Here is a 20,794-nt window from a genome sequence, read left to right as displayed (position 1 = left end):
GATATCTGGAAGGTAGTACAGTTGTCATTGTCCCGGCCTGTCGGCCACACAGGGGTCGTGGTGTCTTGAGGGGTGAGCGGGAGTGACCATGTTGCATGCACGTGCATATTGTATATGATGCACGGTGCATCTTGCAGAGATATATCTGCATTTGCTTATGAGATTGCACATGCTTGGGATATGATTATTGCATATGGTTGTCATGCTTCATACATGTTCATTTATCATACATGTATATGCTGTCGGTTATATTGCTCAGGTGTTACAAGTAGATCTATTGTTGATCCCTAGTGAGTTTACTAATCACTATACCGTGCATGTTAGATCCAGATTAGGTATGTGCATTTATTAAGTCAGTTATGGTTATGTGCATTGATTATGTCGTATATGATTATGTTCTTATTTCCCTATTGAGACTGTATGCTTTGATCTTCATATTTTATATAAATCATGCACTATCTTATCTATTACTCGTACTCACCATCCCATTTGTGTATTGTCTTTTTCCTCAGGTAGCAGGTAGATGATTGTGAAGTCGCTTGGAGTATCCCATATCACATCTAAGGACAGTCTTTACTTCGCTTTTACTTTCTTGCATGTTTTCCTTATGATTTTGGCATTGTAATAATTAGATTTGGACTTGGTGTTTAGCCTTGTAACAACTATACCATTTTTGGTATTTGTTGTGTTTAAGCCGTGCCAGCACGCAATGTATCATTTTGGATTGTGTGGCTTTCCTATGTCTTTCGCTGTGTTTTTGTTACAGCTGTGTGGGTTGTTTGATATTTTGTTTTCTATTCCAACCGTGTGAGTTGTGTATACAACTGCATAGTCGATTCAGTCATGGAGGCTGCATATTTAACTACGTGGTTGTGTTTTATTTCCAGCCGTGTGGGCTGTAGATTATTATACTTGTACAACAGCTGGCTATGTATTCAAGTTTCATTTGTCACTGTTACAGGAAGATGTTGTCCATTTGTTGGATAGGACTCCTCTGGGACGTGACAGATATGGCCACGTAACTTTTATATACACTAAAAGTAGAAAGTTAAGGATACAATCTGCAGAAAATAACCAGATAATTGTTCATTCCTAGGCAATAAAATAATGTATATACCAAGCAAACTGCTATGAATAAACATTAAGGCGTTGTTATACCAAGTTTTACAATGGTGACATGCCACATGCTGATATAACTTAATAATTCCATAGGATAAGAAAAAGTATGTTCTACGGAACATATTAAATAAAAATCTTGTGGAGTGCATTTTTCCATTTCAGCTAACCTGAACAGCTAATTCTCCAATGGCCCAACAAGCATTGTTTGCCACTGACACAGCTTCCTTAATTGCAGCAATATTCTGCCATAAGAATGCTCAGTAAGAAATCATTATCCTGCTTATTTCAGGTTTTAATGGAACACTTTCCTTATACCAGTTGCTCAGCTGCAACTCTTAGGAAATCTGCTAGACGAGGATACAGGTGTGTTGGGCAAACCTGACTTGCACAAAAGTTAAATAAAGGAGGAAGGGATAAGTGAGAAGAAATATTTTAATTTAAATAGCATTACCATTAAGAACTCACTTTTGCGAGGTCACCCAAAAGTGCAAGGGCACTTTGCCGAATATCAGCAGCTTGATCCATACAGCATTGCAAAAGCAGGTCTCTTAAATTGGATTTAGCAACCTACAGAACAGCCATGAACAGGACATGATATCTTGTCATATAAGTCAGCCATGACTAGATTATTTTTTCTCTTTTATTCAACTAGATTTTTTGATAATATAACACCATAATTCTTGTCACAAGCATGGATGATGGTGGAGGGTTAAAATTCATGCAGTCACCTCAAATAGTAGGCTCTCACGTTGTGTTATTGTTATTTTTGTAGTATTTTTTATTCTTTTATAATATGTCACATTGTTTATTTGCTAACGGAGCAAAAGTTCAATTTGTGTCAACATTAGAAAAATAATCAATGTGTGCCTTTTTTGCCGAAAACAATAAATATCTATTTGCTAGTAGTTATCGCACATTAGAAATTATTTATATTAATTTCAGTTGAATTCAATTTCAGTTGAATTCAAGCACTCAGTTATGGTTGATTCTAATATTTAGAATGATAAAAAATTTCAATCAGGATAAGGCACTAAGCAACAAGACAAAAATAATATTTTTCTTTTTGCTGTTAAAGAATTACCAATGCAGATCATTTCAGGAAAAAGCTTATACCTAGAAAATAGCATTTATCTCGTCATTATTCTCAAGACCACCTAAGAATTTAAAGTTTTACACACAAATACACCATTTGCCATAACAATACAAAGAAAATTATTCAAAACCATCTTACGAGTTTGCCAATTGGAGGTTATAATAATCTACAAGAAATCCTGTGAAACAAAGGGTTAACTAGAAACATGCATGTTAGACGAAGGATATGAATTGCAAACAGCAGAAGGTGTTAGATCATGAATTTCCTGATGCTACCATAGCCATCAACTATCAGTTGTAAAAGGTCATTCCTAGTCATGAATAGCTGTTGCCATCCTGGGCAGTCATCCATCAATTCGCAAGTTGGTGCTTCAAAGGATTAGAACCAGTTCACTACAAAATTGGACAGGATAAGACTGATCCAGTTCAAATTTAGACTGCTTTGCACGCCTTAAATTGATTTCCTATGCTTCTCTTAAAGATTCAAAAACCACCACTTGTGATCCTTTGACCTAAGCTGAAGCTCAATGTAAGTAAGAAGACAAAGGGGCGAAGAAGCATAGGAAGTTGCAACACCTAGAGCCTCTGCAGAAGTAACTGCTAAGGCCAATGAGGCTTCACCTGAGGGCAAGCCAACCACATATATATGTAATTTCATAGATAAAGTAAGAATGCATGATGTAAGAGAAAGGAAAAAAGAACGAATCCATCGTTATCCATCTTTCATTTTGCAGTCAAGAACAGCAAAGAAATGGTTTGGCACTTGGGATACACTGAGCCAATGTCCAGCTAGGGGCTGCTGGTGGCTCGCAGGCAGACAGCGAATTGGCGACCAACTTGAGGGCAGATTGCGAGCTCACTACCAACTGCGAGCTTGCAGGCAGCCAGTGAGCCTATGGCCAAGTAATTGGAAGGTTTGCAAGCAAGCCACAAACTCCCAAGTGGCTGACAAGCTTGCGCTGCGCTGGCCGAGGGCTAACAGGTAGGTGGTGGCTGTTGATGGGCTCAAGAGGAGGGTGACAGACAGCAGAAAAAAAGGGCATTTGGGTTCAGGCAAATTGATATTTTATGAGTTGAGAGCCACAGAAGTGTCTTTTCAACCAATTTTTGACATATTAAATTTTAACCAAAAACCACAATAGGTAATTTTGTGTCTAGTAAAGAATCGATAACGTCTCAACTCCTATGCAATCTGTCCCTTCTTCAACAATTCACCCTCCGGAGTAAAGTGAGCATTAAAATTATTATCACACATCCAAATTGTTTCATTTATTGACAATACAAATTTAAGATACCTAAAGAACTTCACCCTGGTAAATTTTCATACGAACTGAAAAATACAAAGAGCTAAGTATTTGATAGACAAACAAATACAATTATACTGCCAAATTACAGGTGTCAAAAAATCCTACATTAGTTAGTAGAAATCAAGATAAACCAAAATTGGTCAGATCAATCAAGCATTAAGTGTACATGAAAAATGAATTTGGGAAATTCTGATAAAGTGTGGAAAGTATTTAAATTTAAAATTAAAAAAAAAAAAGAGAGAGATTACGATAAAGAGAAATAAAATACCAGGCTTTCTACACCACCGCCTAGTCCTTCTGCAAGTCCTGATAGCAAATCAAGAGAACAGACAATGAACTCTTTATCATATTGGACACCAGCTGTGGCATGGTCAACCTGCATTTGTAATATCAGATATATGCATCAATAAACTGAAATCAATTATTAAAAATTGACTGTTATAATGGAGAATGATCTGTGAATAATACTATTATGTTGAATACATCAACAACAGAATTTGCTATGTTTTAAAGGTTAATCTTAACAACACAAAAATAACAAAAGTCAGAAGTTAAATATATAAATTAAAGAACAGGTATTTCAAATATTCCTTCATGGTAAATGGAAGTTTTGACAACAATTTTTATAATTGATGATTCAGTCAGAACTTTATTAGTTGGAAATTGTCTCTTTTGGCAAAACATATCTCAGAATTTGCCTTTTTGTTTGTAGGATGTGGCCGAATTTACTTTTAGCAAAATTCCCCAAAGTTTAACTTGGTTTGCAAAACACCCTTATACTTGACAAAACGCTATACTGAGGTAGAGCTGGTTTGATGGAAGGAGGGACGTGAAAATGAATAGGGTAAGTTGACTAGCATCTGAAAATTAAAGTCTACTGTTCTATTTTGTATGAGGGAATGAAATAAGTAGAGTTTTCCTTCTGACTATTTCTTTGGAGAAAAGAAAAATGGGAGAGAAATTTTATTTGTTAAAGACAAAAAAAACACAATATCAAAGATAATTTTTAGAATTTTAATATCAAGTTTGAGATACATTCAGTGCAAATAGTAGTTTCTCCACCCAAATTAAACAATTTCCCCAATCTTTCCTTCCTCTATTTTAACCAAAGGAACTGAAGATTTGTCACCTAGTTTCCATCCATGTTTCCTTCCCTGGTAGGAAACATGCAGTATGCAGTAAGGGCATTCTTCCAAACTGAATGTCTGAAGGCAGGAGATACTTTGCAATAAAAAGAAATGGGGGTAATTCTAGAGGGCATTTACAGGATAATGAACTCTATAGGTTGTTTTGCAAGAAGTGGAGGGGGAAATGGTTCCATAGAAGCAATGCAAGGTACCTTTGCTAACTGTTGGATCTGGATAAGTCCAATACATCTCTGAAATACAGGTTCAGCAAATTGAGAAAACCCTGGTCCCAAAGACTGAGAAAAATAACGGTATTTTGTCTTAGTAATGGAAAGATTTGAAATGGAAATTCAATCAAAGATGAGCAATTAACCTCATAAAATCATAAGCACTAACTCCAACAGATCTAGCCAGAAAAAGTAATTATTTTGCCACCAGTAGGTGCATGACAGAAAAGCAACCTCAGTTCAGATGTCACTAGGGCGTGTTTTTTTGTAAGTTCTTCAACTAATCAGAGAAAGAACAATTAAGATAACGTTACCAATTATATTGGGGATTTTGCAGCATTCTTAAATGGAAACAGTAAAGATGTTCCAAAACACCCTATCCTTTTAGTCTTGTAAGATACTTCTGGATTCACAAGACACTAGCAAAGGTTGAATCTTTGGTTACAAACAGTCGTGTACCATTCAATCAGCCATGTGTGTTTTATTAGCAATTCCATTTCTTCCATATTTATTTGAGCTATACTACTTGTGAAGCATTAAAGAGACTTGGCTCCACCTGATCTCATAAGTTATGTGTTTGGTTTGCACATCAATAGTGAGCTTCAGAGAGTGATATCCCATGTTATCTATACCTATTGTCTGGAGTTTCACTAACTTTTACTCAGGCTCCAAAGAACACCTGTTTACCTATCTATGCAGGTAGGGTATGAAGGTTCCTGTGATTCATTAGTTATAACATTATCCTGTGCCATAGATTGCCAGACAAGACATTGGCAACAAAAAAATTGACAGAAATATCTATTTGATGTATGAGAAGCTGTAGCTAGATTAGCTAAATATTAGTTCAGATAAAACACATTGCTAGGAGCCTAGGTTGGAATATTTTTCCATTTGTAAAAAAAAAATAAAGGGCAGCCCGATGCACGAAGCTCCCGCCATGCGGGGTCCCGGGGAAGAATCCATTGTACCAGCCTTATCCTGCTTTTTGCAAGAGGCTCTTTCCAGGATTCGAACCCGTGATCTTTTGGTCACATGGCAACAACTTTACCATTGCAATAGTTTTTTGCAAGAAGTTGTAGCTAGAATATTTTTCCATTTGTAAATAAAATTTAAATATATAATTAGTAACACCAAAAACAAAGTTGATATATGTATTCAAGGATGGAAAGGAATTAGGAAATCAAGTAAAACATTTGTGCCTAAAATTTATTACTTATTCAAATAGTGAAGTTGAACCAAAATGTTTTAAGGTTAGCAACTAACATAGCATAATTACAGGTAGTTTCAAAGTGTCCACTTCTGCATTTCATATCAATTTTGTACACGAAGGTTTAAGCATGCTCCAATGATAGTTCACTGACAAGAAGATAAAGCATCACTTTCATTGAACTTTACGAGACAAACAATAAATTCATTATCAATATAAAAATATTTGACTACTAGCATGGATAATTGATGTAAGTGAATGCACTCATCATCACCTACTAACTTTGACCCTAAAAACGTATAACCCTTTCCTCCCTACCCTCCCAAACCAGAACCAGAAAATCCTATATGCTTCTCTGCTTTCTACATTGTTGACATTGAAGTTCATTACCACATATCAACAGTAAAATATGCATTAAACTCGATGATTTGTCATGTACATATCAGCAAAAAACTTGCTTAAAGGTGACAGTATATTATAATTTAAAGATGTTCAACTTTGAGTAGAAAAAAATCCTTCACAATGCAACAACGTTAACAAGGAGAAAACCCCTATAATATAGTATGCCCAACAACCTAAAGCTGTTTATGGGAAATGCAGAGTGGTTAAATAGTACAAGGATTATTTGTCGAGCTCTTTTTGTGTTATTGAAGAAAATTCTCTTTGGGTATGATTGTTTCATAGAGAACAGATCAATGGTTCCCAAAGCCCAAACTTGTTCTCAAATAAAAGTCTTGCTGTCACAAGAATGAATAACTGATCAACAATGTGAAAATTGAAGTCATGACTCCAAATGTTTGCAGAAATGTTATATTAAAAACAAAGTGTAAAACATACCTGTGCAATGGACGTGAAGCACTCTAGCAAAGGAAATAAATCTTTGTCAGAGTTTGTAAGTTGTTGCCATTTTGCAATCAACGGAGGCATCAATATTTCTAGATATTTTGGCTGTAGTCAGTGACATGTTGAGTTAGAATGTGGAGAAGGATCCATGAAGCCACCAACAGAAATAACAGAGTTCTAAATTCAATCAAAAATCTTAGGCAAATAAAACAAGCAAACACAAATTAGCTAGCAAAAAATGGAAAACCTGATTGAGCTCCGAACCCACTGCATCTGCTAGAGTACCGATGGCATCATATAGAATATGCAAGTTTCGTCTCTGGATAAAGAATATAGATAAAGTTATGGACAGTGAAAAGGAAAACAAAGTTAAGAAAGCCAACTTTTAAATTAGATGTATTTCTGGTATGGAATGGATACCTTTATTCACGGAAAATATTAAGGGCATAAATATAATCATAAGCTATAAAAGAAACCTGATATTTCCCATAAGCACATAGCAGATGCTGCAAAATTATTTCCAGGCGAGGGGTCAGTTCCTCTCCTGCCTCCTGTCCGCAGAAACACAGTTAGCAACAAGAAAATAGGATGCCAATAAACTTGCTAACCTACAAGCAGAAGCATAAGTGCATAACCTCTTCTAGCGTTGCAAAAGCAGAACATGCAGCCTCTTGCACACGCTTATTAGTGTCCAATATTCTTCGGAGCAGTCCCATAAGAATTTGGTCAAATTGTTCATAACCATCATTCTCACCGATGTTCTGTAATGGTAGTAAACATATTTAAGGTGTAAACATATTTCTTCCCTCTTGATAGAGGTAAGAATAAAGATCACTCCATATCAGTATATAAAATTAACCATTGAAATATAATAATCACAACAAAAAGATCATAAAAGCATTGAGTTACTGCAAGCAAGATCTATGTTGAATAGCATGGGAACAAGGATCAGTGCCCCACCAAGGGCATGCCATGATGGTTCACCCAGTTCAAGGGACAAACTCCTACCAACTTGCCATGTGAGATTTCACAAAACCAAACTCCTTGCTTGATACTTGAAAGCATTGCCATCTGGCAGACATCCAAGCATATCATCAACAACAACAATAACAACAACAACCACCAAGCCTTATCCCACTAAGTCAGCTATATGAATCTTTTTACGCCATTAAGCTCTATCTCCTAATATATCATCATCTATATTTAAATAAATTTTATCTTATTTGATTATTGCTAACCAAGTCTTTTTTGGTCTTCCTCTTCCTCGTTTGATATGCATGTTTATCATAGTTTCACATCGCCTAACTGGAGTATTTATTGGTCGTCTAAGTACATGTTCGTACCATCTTAAACGTGTCTCTCCGAGTTTTTCCTCAATAAATGTAACTCCGACTTTCTCTCTAATGTTCTCATTTCTTATTTTGTCCATCCTCGTATGTCCACACATCCACATTAACATCCTCATCTCTGCAACTCTCATCTTCTGCTCTTGTCCTCGAGTCATAGCCCAACATTCAGCTTCATATAACATAGCATGTCTAATTACGGTTTTATAGAACTTACCTTCAAATTTAAGAGATATTTTACGGTCACATAAAATACTCAACGCTCCCCTCCATTTTAACCATCCTGCTTGTATTCTATGGAAGACAACTCTCTCAATCCCTCCATCGTTTTGCAAAAATGATCCTAAATATTTAAATTTCTCGGTACCGGGAAACTCGTCCTCTTCTATTTTAACAATTGTCTTATTACTTCTATTATTGCTAAACTTAAATTCCATATATTCTGTCTTTAATCTACTAAGCTTAAAATTTTCCCTTCTAGTATTTCCCACTAAGATTCTAGTTTAGCATTTACTCCTTCACGTGTTTCATCTATCAAAATAATATCATCTGCAAACAGCATGCACCACGGTAAGTTCGTCCATAATTAGTGTAAAAAGATAAGGACTTAGAGTTGATCCTTGATGTAACCCTACCTTTATTGGAAATGCTTCAATTACTCCGCCTGGAGTCTTTACTCTGGTCGTTACATCCTCGTACATATCCTTAATTAGTTCAATATATGCTACGCTAACACCTCTCTTTTCTAAAATTCTCCTTGGGACTCTATCATAAGCTTTTTCTAAGTCAATGAATATCATGTGTAGATCTTATTTTTGCTTCCGATATTTTTCAATTAATTGTCTAAGAAGATGTATAGCTTCTATTGTCGACCTTCTAAGCATGAGCCCAAATTGATTTTCAATCACTGTGGTCTCCTTCCTTAATCTTTTTCTATTACGTTTTCCCAAAGTTCTATAGTATGACTTATTAGTTTAATACCCCTATAATTTGCACAATTTTGTACGTCTCCCTTGTTCTTATATAAAGGAACTAGAATACTTATCCTCATCAAGCATTTTTTTCGTTTTCAATATCATGTTAAATAATTTTGTAAGTTATTCAATACCTTGTTTCCCTAGGCACTTCCATACCTCTATCGGAATATCATCTAGTCCAACAACATCTCATTTAAAGTTTGTTCTACTTCTAAAGTTTGAATTTTATGATAAAAATTAAAATTTCTATGCTCATTTGACCTACTTAAATTACCTAAGTTAAGTTGGTCACCTAAACATTCATTAAAAAGTTGATAAAAATACCTCTTCCACCGCTCTTTTATTTCTCCATCGTTTACTAATACCCTATTATATTCATCTTTAATATATTTTATTTGGATAAGATCTCTTGTTTTCCTTTCTCTCACTTTAGCTATTCTATAAATGTCTCTTTTCCCTTCTTTTGTATCCAATTTTCGATATAATCGTTCAAACGTTTCATTTTTTGCTTCACTCACTACTTTCTTAGCTTGTTTCTTGGCTATTCTATATTTTTTTAAGTTTTCATCGTTCTTACAAATATATAATTCCTTATAAGCTATTCGTTTTTCCTTCACTTTCTCTTGTACTTTCTCATTCCACCACCAAGATTCCTTACTTAATGGTGCATGTCCCTTTAACTCATTGAGTACACTCTTAGCTACTATTTTCAACTTTTATACCATCTTATCTCATGTTGTATTAGAATCATCGTATATTTCACCTAATGCTTGCATTTCTACCTTCCCCTTAAATATATTTTGCTTCCCATCCTTTAACTTCCACCACTTAATTTTAGGAATTATATATATTTTCTTTCTATTAATACTATGTTTGAGACGTATATCTAACAATACTAACCTATGTTGGGTAGTTAAGCTTTCTCCATAAATGACTTTGTAATCTTTACAAATCTTTCTATCCTTCTTCCTAACCATAAGAAAGTCAATTTGCAATTTATTATTCCCACTTTTGAATGTGACTAAATGTTCTTCTCTTTTCTTAAAAAACGTATCAGCTAATATAAGGTCATATGCTATCGCAAAATCTAATATAATTTTCCCTTCTTCATTTCTCATTAACCCATAACTCCCATGTACCCTCTCATATTCCTCATTTTTCACTCTGACATGTTCATTTAGATCACCTCCTATTAAAATTATTTCATTTGGTAGAATATTTTATAATATTTCATCTAAGTCATCGCAAAATCTTAATTTGGTAGTTTCATCTAATTCTACTTGCGGTGCATATACGCTAATTATGTTCATAGTTTCTTTCGCCACTATTATCTTAAGGGATATAATTCTATCCCCTTTTCTAACTACTCCTACAACACCATCCTTTAACAAACTATCTACAATAATACCCACTTCATTTCTTGCTTTACTATTTCCAGTGTACCATAACTTAAAACCCAAGTTCTCTATCATCTTTGTCTTCTCACCTACCCATTTCCTCTTGTACATACAAAATACTAATTCTTCTCCTAATCATCATATCTATTACCTCCATTGATTTACCAGTGAGAGTTCCTATGTTCCATGTTCCAAATCTTAGATTATTAGTTTTCCTATCATATTTGTTCTTATCCAACCTATGGTGTGAGAACTCTTGCCTATTTAACACTACACCCAAGTTCTCATGGAGATATAGCGGTCCATACTGAGACGTTACAATCGGACCCTGTAACGTGAACTCTTATATATTTAGCACTACACCCGAGTTCTGGAGATGTAGCAGTCCTTACCGAAACGTTACAGTCGGACCTTGCAACACGTTCCTTCCGGGGAACAACCTAGCATTAGCACTAGGGATGTAAATGAACCAAACAGTTTGTGAGCTATTCGGAGCTCGATTCGATAAAAAGCTCGTTCGAGTTCATTCGTTTATCTTATCGAGCCGAGCTCGAGCTCGATTTCGAGCTCGACAGTTTTATCGAGTCGAGCTCGAGCTTAAGGATATCCGGCTCGTGAGCTCGCGAACATGTTCGTTTATAGGCTCGCGAGCCAAAAAAAAAACGAGCCTTAAACCGAACCAAAAAACGAGCTCTAAAACAAGCCAAAAAAACGAGCTCTAAAACGAGCCTTAAAATGAGCTTTAAAATGAGTCAAAAAAACGAGCTCTAAAACGAGTCAAAAACGAGCTCTAAACGAGCCTGAAAACGAGCCCGAGCTCGCTTAACGAGTTAGGCTCGTTAACTTTGATAATCGAGCTAATAACGAGTCGAGCTCGAACTGTTCGCGAGCTTGATAATTCTAAAACGAGCCGAGCTCGAGCCTTATGATAAAAGCTTAATTCGAGCTCGAGCCCGAATATAACTTAAACGAGCCGAGCTCGAGCCTAATACTGTTCGGCTCGGTTCGGCTCATTTACATCCTTAATTAGCACAATAGTTTAATGGAACCATTTATTGAATATTTGTCATAGTTTTAACGTTGGCAAACTAACGCAACCCTCCTCCTTTATCCAAGCTTGGGACCGATCATGACCAGTCGTCAATCATTGAATGGAATTCACAAGTATGAAACTAACTGGACGAACAGGGTGGCTGACATATTACATGATGGGTATTCCTTAAGGAAAAGTGAATTTAACAGTGGAGGATTTAGTAGCAAAAATTGGCGGTTCACAAAGGGTATGTATACCGGAAAGTTTGTTGTTGAATTCTTTATTATAAGACAGTTAAATCAATTCCATAAGATAAAATTGGAAATTTATCAAGTTCTGGATTTGAAATTTATCAGTTAATTGATTCCTCACCCAAACCCAATTCAATGTTATTAATAGGATATTGACTAAACAGAAAATGGAATGGACGCTTTTTATGTCATGACTATTTCTATAGTTAAAATCTTTTCCTAGAAATTTATATTAAGATTTTTAGGTTTCCTTCTCTCTTATACCTTAAGCGGGACCCCGCATAGTGGGAGCTTCGTGCACCGGGCTGTCTTTCTCTCTTATACCTTCTTATGGTTTAAGCTGCAGAAATTTTAAAATGCTTCAGAGTAAATTTACCTAAGCTTTAGAGCTATGACAATTTTTCAAAAATATCTTATTTTCCATAATGAGCCCAAATAACTAAGTGTAAGATTGCCTACAACAGCCATGACAAACACTTGAAAAACAAAGACACTTTAATGATTTTTTTACAATGAGGGAATTTGAGGGGATGGCAAGGATAGATTGTCCTTTGTTTCACATTCTTTAGAAAGGAGGGAGAAATCTCATCTATAAGTCCATCCCCATACCTAGGGTGACAATTTTCCCCACAGTTCGGGGCCCCATGGGGAAAACCCGAAACGGAGGCGGGTTCAAGGTTGGGGATGGCAAAGCCCCTGCCCCACCCCATTGCCATCCCTACCCATACCCACAATACTGTTTAGTTTTCCTCTTTCTCAAATTAGAGTACACTGTCCTTCCCCTACATTTCTTTTCCTTCTACAGTTGCCAACAAAATTCCAAAGAATATAGCAGAAGGAATCAAGTGCAGCAAGGAAAATAAACAATGCAAAAAAAAGTTTTTGAAATTGTAAATGTTAACACTAGCTGATAATGATTAAGCTAAAAAAATGAAGTATAACATAAATGAAAACTTTCAAGGACCGAAATTTTTCAAGCCATAATACACAGCAGATTGAACATATACACTGTGATTAAGTAGACGCCAAACTAACAATATTGCCTTAAGATATATTAAAATGAAAATAATCAAAGGGAAAGATCAGGTAATTTGGCTCAGTTAATCAACCAAGCTGAGTATGCATGCCTGAATGATAAACTTGCTAAACCGAGAAAGAGTCCAACAAGAGATACTCCGAATAAGTGGAAATTTATCATCAAAAAGAGGAATGAGGAATTTGACAATCTGCAACAAAATAATAGTGTCAGTTAGTTAAAACATAGAAATGAGTTCATGAGGAATTACAATTGAGATTCAACAAAAAATGAAAGCAGACGAACATTTTTATGTTAGAATAGCAATTAGCCATTGTTTATTCATGCAATAGAAATCAATTCTGTGACGAGGCACAGTTTTTGAGGCGATACATGCTCCTTACCCCTAAAATTACTTGGACAGAAATCATGAAGGGGTTGATCAAACTTCTACAGAATTGAATTTGCCCAAAAACTCATCCACCCAGTTTTAGGAGGAAGTGGAGGGAGAAAGCAAAGAGAAAACAAAATGTCCAAAAATCCATTTGCATGATTGCTCTCAATGCATTGCTCTGCCAATGCCCTGGTGAGCACAATATGCAACATGGACATGAGCCTCACGTCTGATGGGTCTGAAGCTGGGGCAAGGGCGGTGGCCATGGTGCCAGAAGTTGGGCTCACCACATGAAGGCAGGCTTAGGTGCAGTGTTTGAACTCCATCCTCTTTCTATCTCTCTCAACCATCACCCACCCTTTTCCTCCTCTCTTGACTGCATCTCTCCCTCCCTCCCTAGTCAGCTTTCCTCCTCTTCTATTCTACTGTAATAAGGCCACCTCCTCACTCTCCCCTCCATTCCCCTTCATTCCTTCCTCTTTCTATCTCCCCTCTTCAAAGGGCTGAGGCATGTGGATTTCAAAATCTTTAACACTAGGTTCTTCTCTTGCTCTCTATCCTAGGATCATCATTTTATGATCATCTAATTCTCCAACCTTCTAGGTTTCCTTTGTCACCTTTTCATTTCTCATAATAGCTACCAACGAAACAAAATTCAATCTTCCCAACAATCAACATGAATCTTAGTAATTCCAGCCATCAAATTTTGAACAAGGTAAGATATATGCTCAGTTCATTTCTTTTAGGTGTCTAATTTCATTCAAAGTTGATCTCAACTAACCTTGAATAGCATGAGACATAGTAGTCCACCAATGACAGAATTACATAAGCTATGAGTATGATATTTAGTTTTGGTGACAAAGTCCAGCCTTTTATCTCAATAAGCAATTGTTTGGCATAAGCTAGCTAGCTAGCAAGAGAGATTAAATTCTCACAACAATAACCAATAACAGGTACCCAAGTGTTGCAAGACTCATACTAGGTTTTTGAAACTAAAATTTAGTTTATGGAATTCCAAAATACAGATATACGGATTTTTTTACAGTAAACTAAAACATACGTGCAGAACAATGCATGTATAAACAAAAATTAATTCTACACAACAGTGTGATGGTTAGAATATAACTAAGTACCTATTCACGTAACTAGTGAGAAAGATATACCTCAGGAAGATGAGGGTAGAGTCCATTAATGCATCCCTCTGCTATGGCACCAATAGCCAAAACAGCAGCCTCTCTCTCCTTCCAACTAGCGTCACTTGTGAGTGATAGCTTTTGCTGAAAAAGTTTTAAAAAAAAAAAAAAACAGGCAGAATGATTAGAAATGGACAAGCTCTAATCAAATGACATTGATTTATCATATAATTAGAGACAGATCACTACATAATATATGTGATCCAATATATTAAAACATGTAAGCATATCTAGATGTACTATAAGGCAATGCAAAACTGAGGACATATTCCCATAAAGGTTTTCAAGAACCATGATCTAAAATAGCAGTTCTTGTACTTTTTGTATGGGTTTCAGTTCCTGATCTGAATGGTATTGCACCGGCACCAACCAATGGCCACATACGATATGGACAGACTCAGATCAACCATGCAGGAAATGGAAGAAGAGAAAGAGGAAGGTGAAGCTGTTGCTTCGGAATCTTTCTCAGTTACTTTTACTCTACAGGTAGGAGGGATCTAGGAACAGCTAATATTAAATTTCAAGGAACTAGGAACATGGTTTTAGAATAGCATAGAAAAGAGGCTGCTTCTGTGACTCACTCCCTTCATAATTGGAGTGGTAATAAAGTGTTGAACCATCAGCAATAACTTCCCCTCTTTTCTTCAACTCTAAGCAAAGCTAACTATTATCAGGAGCATGAAGAACTAGGCTTCTCATTTCCCTGCTCATGGAAATTTAATTGGAAGCACTGATTTATAGCATTATCCAGTATGAGTATTACTTATTTTGCTAGTTTGTCTTTTCTTCTGTTGATTTTGTATTTCTCTGTACAAATTTCACTTCTCTTGTGGTTGCAAGTTGCAACAGTCATTAACTTTAGCCAATAGATTACTATTTTTTTAAAAAAAAATGATGCAACTGTTACTATTCAAAGTATCTCATTACTAGCAAGTGAAACCCAATCAAGCATTTTACTATGATAGTAATAGTATTCGTAGGTGTTGAGATTACCTGTATCAAAGGCATTAAGGTTGGAAGAATCGCATCTCCAAAAACAATTGAAAGAATATCTAGTCCAGCTGCACTAGATTTTCTTAAATTCCAAACAGTGACTGTGTCCTCATCCTGTAACAACAAGAAAACACAGAAATCTGTGTTCAGGTGCCTAGAATATAAGCAATGACATCAATCACTATTCATTATACTCTTGCAATAGCTTGTTGGCATTATGAGTTATTGAGAAAAACATATGAAAGAAACATAAAAGCGATAAGAACATACATCCTCTGTGATATCAGATCCATGAAAACGAGATGAATGAAAACGAGGCTTCAGATCCTGTTTATTGATACAAAAATCTATGTCATTCCAAAGAGAACAATAAAAAGTAATCAGCACATGATACTCAAAAATGGGCAAACATCTGTCTTGTAGCAAAATAGTCTTAAAGCAAGACGAATACCTGATCCCTATCTGGAAAAGATTCATCTTCCTGCAAACAAAAGAATCCAGTTGGCCAAACCAAAAATAGCCATAAACAAAACATAGTTTGAACTAAAGCACACCTCAGCATCAAAAAGTGCCTCATCATCCTCAGCATATGCCATATTGGACAATAGAACCTAAAAAATTTATGTATTTACTTGCAACCATTTTTAAAGTAGAAAAGAATGTTAGCTTTATCTGCTGATCTGATTAAAGGCTTACTGGAATCAAGTGTGGTAAATAATCTCTTAAACCATCGGGTGGCAAGGTACCATCACAGTATGCAGACCTAAAACATTAGACAACAAACTGCATCAGCGAAAGTAAGACTTGGTCAAATTTCTTCTTCTTCATTATGCAGAACATATAACTTTGTTTGCTGACAAAGCAAAACTAACAATTTTGAGATCCAAGCTCATGCTCAATATATCTGAGTAAAGAACAAGTACATTATCTTCAAATTCTAGTGTTAATGCTAGTCAATATAAGTCCAGTTTTTACACCAATTAGGCAACCAAAACTAAAAGATTAAGTGTGCACTACCATGTGCAGCATATATCATTCATTAGATAATTACAATTGAATCTTTATTAAATCAAAGCTAAGAAAAAAAGTATCAATACTTGAGAATTAAGCCAAATCAGATAAGTGTCAATGAAAAAAGGAACAACTCCTTATTTGAGAGTAATTTAGGAATAGCCGTTTTCTAAGGCAACACCCATTTGTAATTGACAAATAAATTACATAGGCTACTATTTCATGTTTAATGTATCTTGTAAACCAAAATCTATATAGTTTACCTTTAAATTACAGAGAAGTGTTTATAATGTGTTTGAAATTGGAACCTTTATCCTTTTGTGGTAAGATTTTTGAAAAGCATCAATTAGAGCCTAGCAAAGAAATTATGCTAGATAATGATTATTATAAAATAATTAGTGATTTGGTAGCTACTATTTTGCATGCATAATCCTAATTGTCTAATAGTTGCTCCCCAACAACACTTAGTGTACAATTTATTATTGTATTATTGTGAGAAAAAATTATTCTAAAGCTTATTTAATTTAGTAACTTATGAAAATATTAAATCAATTTCCAAATTAGAGAGTATAAAATAATCTACGAGAAGTTATTTGAGCCTTTATTTTGCATATTACTTTAGTAGTGGAAAAGCCACAAACAAGGTATCCACCTCTAGATAAATCGTACCATATTCACACTCATTCAAATGGGTGACCAAAAAGAAAGAAAATTAAATTTAAGCTTAACTCATCAAGGATCAAGATGAGACAAAAGATTCAATTACTCCTTGCTAATTGGAAAGGATGTCCAAAGAAGAAGAAACTATATGAAGAAACAAAAAATATGAGTAAACAAATTATATGAGCAATGAGCACAAACTATATGAAGAAACAAATTTATTTGTCCTAGAAAAAGCCAAATGTGTTGTGTTTCTATAAGTGCACTAGGCAAACTCAATTAACTTACCAGAATTCACAGGCCTGAAGAGCAACTTCATCATCAGGGTCTTTGTTGGCTTGCAAGATAAACTCAATTACATTTCTCAAATGGGGCTGTAAGATTCAAGACAAAGTGTAAGTTAGTTCTAATGACCCACAAAAATGGAACAACAACAATATCTCTAGTGGATTCAATAAACTTTGAGATTCTGAAGTAGGAATCAAGACAGTTTACTTAGCATTAAATCAGCAAACAGCACAACATAACTAATAAACCAAGAAAGGAGAACAAACTCATGGTTTAATGTACAATATTTTGTATAATCAGCATCCACATTTCAATATGTGCTACCATGGCATGGTTGTGCCAGCAGAAATGCTAATCCTACTATTTTAGAATTCCACAACATCTTCCCATTGTGATGTTTGTCCAAGATAGAATGGCAAAAGCACACAACCAATATAGGCAAACAATAGAAATATGAACAAATCCACCTGAAAACCAAATAATTTTTTTTTACATACCTCTAGGAAGGATGGTCGAACTTCTATAAGTTGCACAAAGGCAGAACAAACCTGTGTATCAGAGAAAACAAACACAGATTGGTGAAAGATCAAAATGCTTAAGGTAAAAATACAAGCACAAAGAGGTGAAAGATCATAATGTTAAAGGTAACCAAACAAGTGATTTTATTTACAACATTCCATGTGATGACAGCATAATCTGATCTAAACAAATATGGGTTCGAATTTAAGTTGAAAAGCATGCACTGATGAGCAAATAAGATGTTGCTGCAAGAATGTTATCAATGTGATGCATCTTAAGCCCAATTGTTATGTACTGTTCTAACACCTTATCATCTACGACTGAGTTTTATAAATCTTAATGAGAAATAAGCTAAAGCGTTGCAAGACTTGATAGATAGCACACCAATTTTCGGACATCTGCTGAAGGATCTCGAGCAAGATGAAATAGGCCTTGAAGGTACTGGTCCATGGACATAAACAAAGCCTGAATAAATGATTCAAACTAGGTTAGGGAAACTTCAACTGAGTCCGGCATTGCAGAACAAGAATGACATTGTATTTCACTTACTGCAGGCATGGTTACAATAAATTGATTAATAGAACCCAATGATAGCTTCCTCAATATAGCATGTGGAGACTGAAAAAACTGTGCCAGAGACAAGAAATGAACAAATTTTTAATTGTTGTCCTAGTTATTGTTACTCATAGACACCTACAAACCACTTCAAGAGAGTAGCTAAAATTACCTGCAGCAATCTGGGCATAAAAATATTAATGGGACGCTCAGATAATCCAGGAACATCTACATCAAGTTCTTCAGGAATGTCCTCGCATATCTGCCATGACAATGTAACAATAACTTTCAAAAATAAAGTCTACAACACGCTACAAGAAAAAAATTGAAATTTGATAAAATCAACAGTTTTTGTTTGATCATCACAGTTTTTTTTTCATTTTATCCTTAAACTTTCCAAGTTATTGATATCTCAATTCCAGCATGTTTTTTTGTTTGGCATAGATGAAGTTGCATAAGAAAATTTACCAAACAAGACCATTCAATTCAACAAAATAATCAAGAGAAAAAAAAAATAGGAGTTAGAGAATGATTGCTAGCTAAGAATGTTATAGTAACACAGATGTACTTTTAAGCAACATCTCTATCAATATAGTGCTGTCAAAGCATATTAAACAGCCAAAGATTGGTTTGTCACTCAGAAGTGCTCTCAATAAAGCATGTCAAAGAATACACATTGCACAAAAGAAAAAGGATGAGAATAGTTAAAACTCAAAAGAAACATTTAGAAAGGTTCAGTTTCAATTCAATAAGAATAAGCAATTAATGGTGGGAAAACTGTGGTTGTCCTCAATCATTGCATTTTCAACCAACTGCAAAAGTAACTTTATAAAGTTTAAAAAAAAAAAATCTGTCAAGTGCAATTAGAAATTATCATAACTCCACAAAAGATAGATGATTGTTCCTGTCATGACAAATTGAATCTCTAATTAGATCCCTGGTCTACATTTCCTCAATCCAATAACTCAACCATGATTCTATCTGAATTACACTGCTAAAGTTTTGGTGCATTAGATGCAGCTGGTTTTATTGATCTGGAACTTAAAAAAACTCTTGCTTGCTAGCATTGACAGAGATAGGTTAAGTAAATGATTATGCCAATGAGAACTTAAGCAACAGTAGCCTCTGGGAAAAAAGAGAAAGATATAGTTGAGTTATCTATTTCCCTTTTGCAATTGTACTATCTCAGTACATTATTTGTTACCTTTTAAAATTTTCTAGAGAAGTAATATGGAACTTCTTATGGAATATTTGTCAGCAAACTAGCTGTCCAGCTTCAGTGAGTTATTTTAGGGCAAGAACACTAGTCAAACTAAGAGATATGAATTTTCCAGTTATGATGGTTTACACAAGTGAGTCTTATGTGAACATTGATCCTAGACACAGTATTTAGTGATGGCGACTTTGGCTCTAACTTGATTTGGGAGATGAATGTAGCAAAAATGTCAAGTAAGAGTGGCAAACCGTTTGATTTTCATGGTCTAATGATGATCTGAGTTAAATATAAATTAAGTTACTTCAGAAAATTTTGATAACACAAGTATAGCAAACAACTGAGTTAGAGGATTGAGGCAAAGAATCCTACCTTGTAGATAGCATCCATGGCACCCTCCATATGAATAAAGTCATTACTAGCCAAACATTGAGCAAGAACTTGTAACAGTTCAGGCCAACCAGCAACTCTCTCTAACTGAACAAGAACGCTAATAACAGTACCAACTGTAGATCGAATTGTCCTATCTGATGCCCCTAAACAAGGCAACAATTCTGATTTTATATATTGCCGATAGGAAGAAGACAACGAGCTGAAAGTTGCCCTGAGATTGTTTTTCAACAGCAAACCAGCAGCTTGTCGTACTTCAAGTGATTTGCCCTGCTTTAATTCAAATATAGAATGCCAACCATTGTTACACGCATATTCCACAACAACAGAATATTAAGAGTATCGAGGATAAATTATAAACTGCAATGTCAAAACAGCAAACAAAGACTGAGAAATGGTGAAGGCAAATGCAAATACGAGTTAATGCTATGGAGCACATCACCAAGGAAGGAAGTGAGGAAATAATTAAGAAAAAAAAAATAGAGAACAAGAAATCAGAAGACAATCATACAAAAGGCTGACTGAATGTTGCAAGACAGAAAAGTTTCATGAACTTACATAATACTGAAGTAATATGGTTAACACAACCATTGATAACTAAAACACATAAAATTGATCTGGAACTACCTAAATCTAA

General features: G+C 35.2%; 1 protein-coding gene across 3 annotated transcripts in view; it reads right to left on the bottom strand.

Moving 5' to 3' along the window:
• The window catches only part of LOC122041649 (transportin-1-like), a 29,660-nt gene that overhangs the window by 7,928 nt on the left and 938 nt on the right, over positions 1-20,794 (bottom strand). Inside the window, exons 2-23 of one of the 3 annotated variants that reach the window (XM_042601406.1) lie at positions 20,140-20,430; positions 18,727-18,816; positions 18,549-18,626; positions 18,384-18,464; positions 17,978-18,028; positions 17,481-17,566; positions 16,218-16,284; positions 16,076-16,132; positions 15,973-16,002; positions 15,792-15,848; positions 15,522-15,635; positions 14,499-14,612; positions 13,054-13,152; positions 7,558-7,683; positions 7,399-7,473; positions 7,170-7,241; positions 6,917-7,027; positions 4,858-4,941; positions 3,787-3,894; positions 1,585-1,686; positions 1,435-1,497; positions 1,287-1,361 (exon numbers count right to left, since the gene is read on the bottom strand). In XM_042601406.1, the coding sequence (XP_042457340.1) occupies positions 1,287-1,361; positions 1,435-1,497; positions 1,585-1,686; positions 3,787-3,894; positions 4,858-4,941; positions 6,917-7,027; positions 7,170-7,241; positions 7,399-7,473; positions 7,558-7,683; positions 13,054-13,152; positions 14,499-14,612; positions 15,522-15,635; positions 15,792-15,848; positions 15,973-16,002; positions 16,076-16,132; positions 16,218-16,284; positions 17,481-17,566; positions 17,978-18,028; positions 18,384-18,464; positions 18,549-18,626; positions 18,727-18,816; positions 20,140-20,430 (2,031 nt within the window). The remainder of the gene's footprint in view (positions 1-1,286; positions 1,362-1,434; positions 1,498-1,584; positions 1,687-3,786; positions 3,895-4,857; positions 4,942-6,916; positions 7,028-7,169; positions 7,242-7,398; positions 7,474-7,557; positions 7,684-13,053; positions 13,153-14,498; positions 14,613-15,521; positions 15,636-15,791; positions 15,849-15,972; positions 16,003-16,075; positions 16,133-16,217; positions 16,285-17,480; positions 17,567-17,977; positions 18,029-18,383; positions 18,465-18,548; positions 18,627-18,726; positions 18,817-20,139; positions 20,431-20,794) is intronic. The other 2 variants (XM_042601407.1, XM_042601408.1) reach the window with 2 other exon arrangements.

This window comes from Zingiber officinale, chromosome 2A (assembly GCF_018446385.1).
Source record: "Zingiber officinale cultivar Zhangliang chromosome 2A, Zo_v1.1, whole genome shotgun sequence".
Lineage (NCBI taxonomy): Eukaryota > Viridiplantae > Streptophyta > Magnoliopsida > Zingiberales > Zingiberaceae > Zingiber > Zingiber officinale.
Note: the sequence above shows the minus strand (reverse complement) of the source record. Positions and strands in the feature narration are given on the sequence as shown.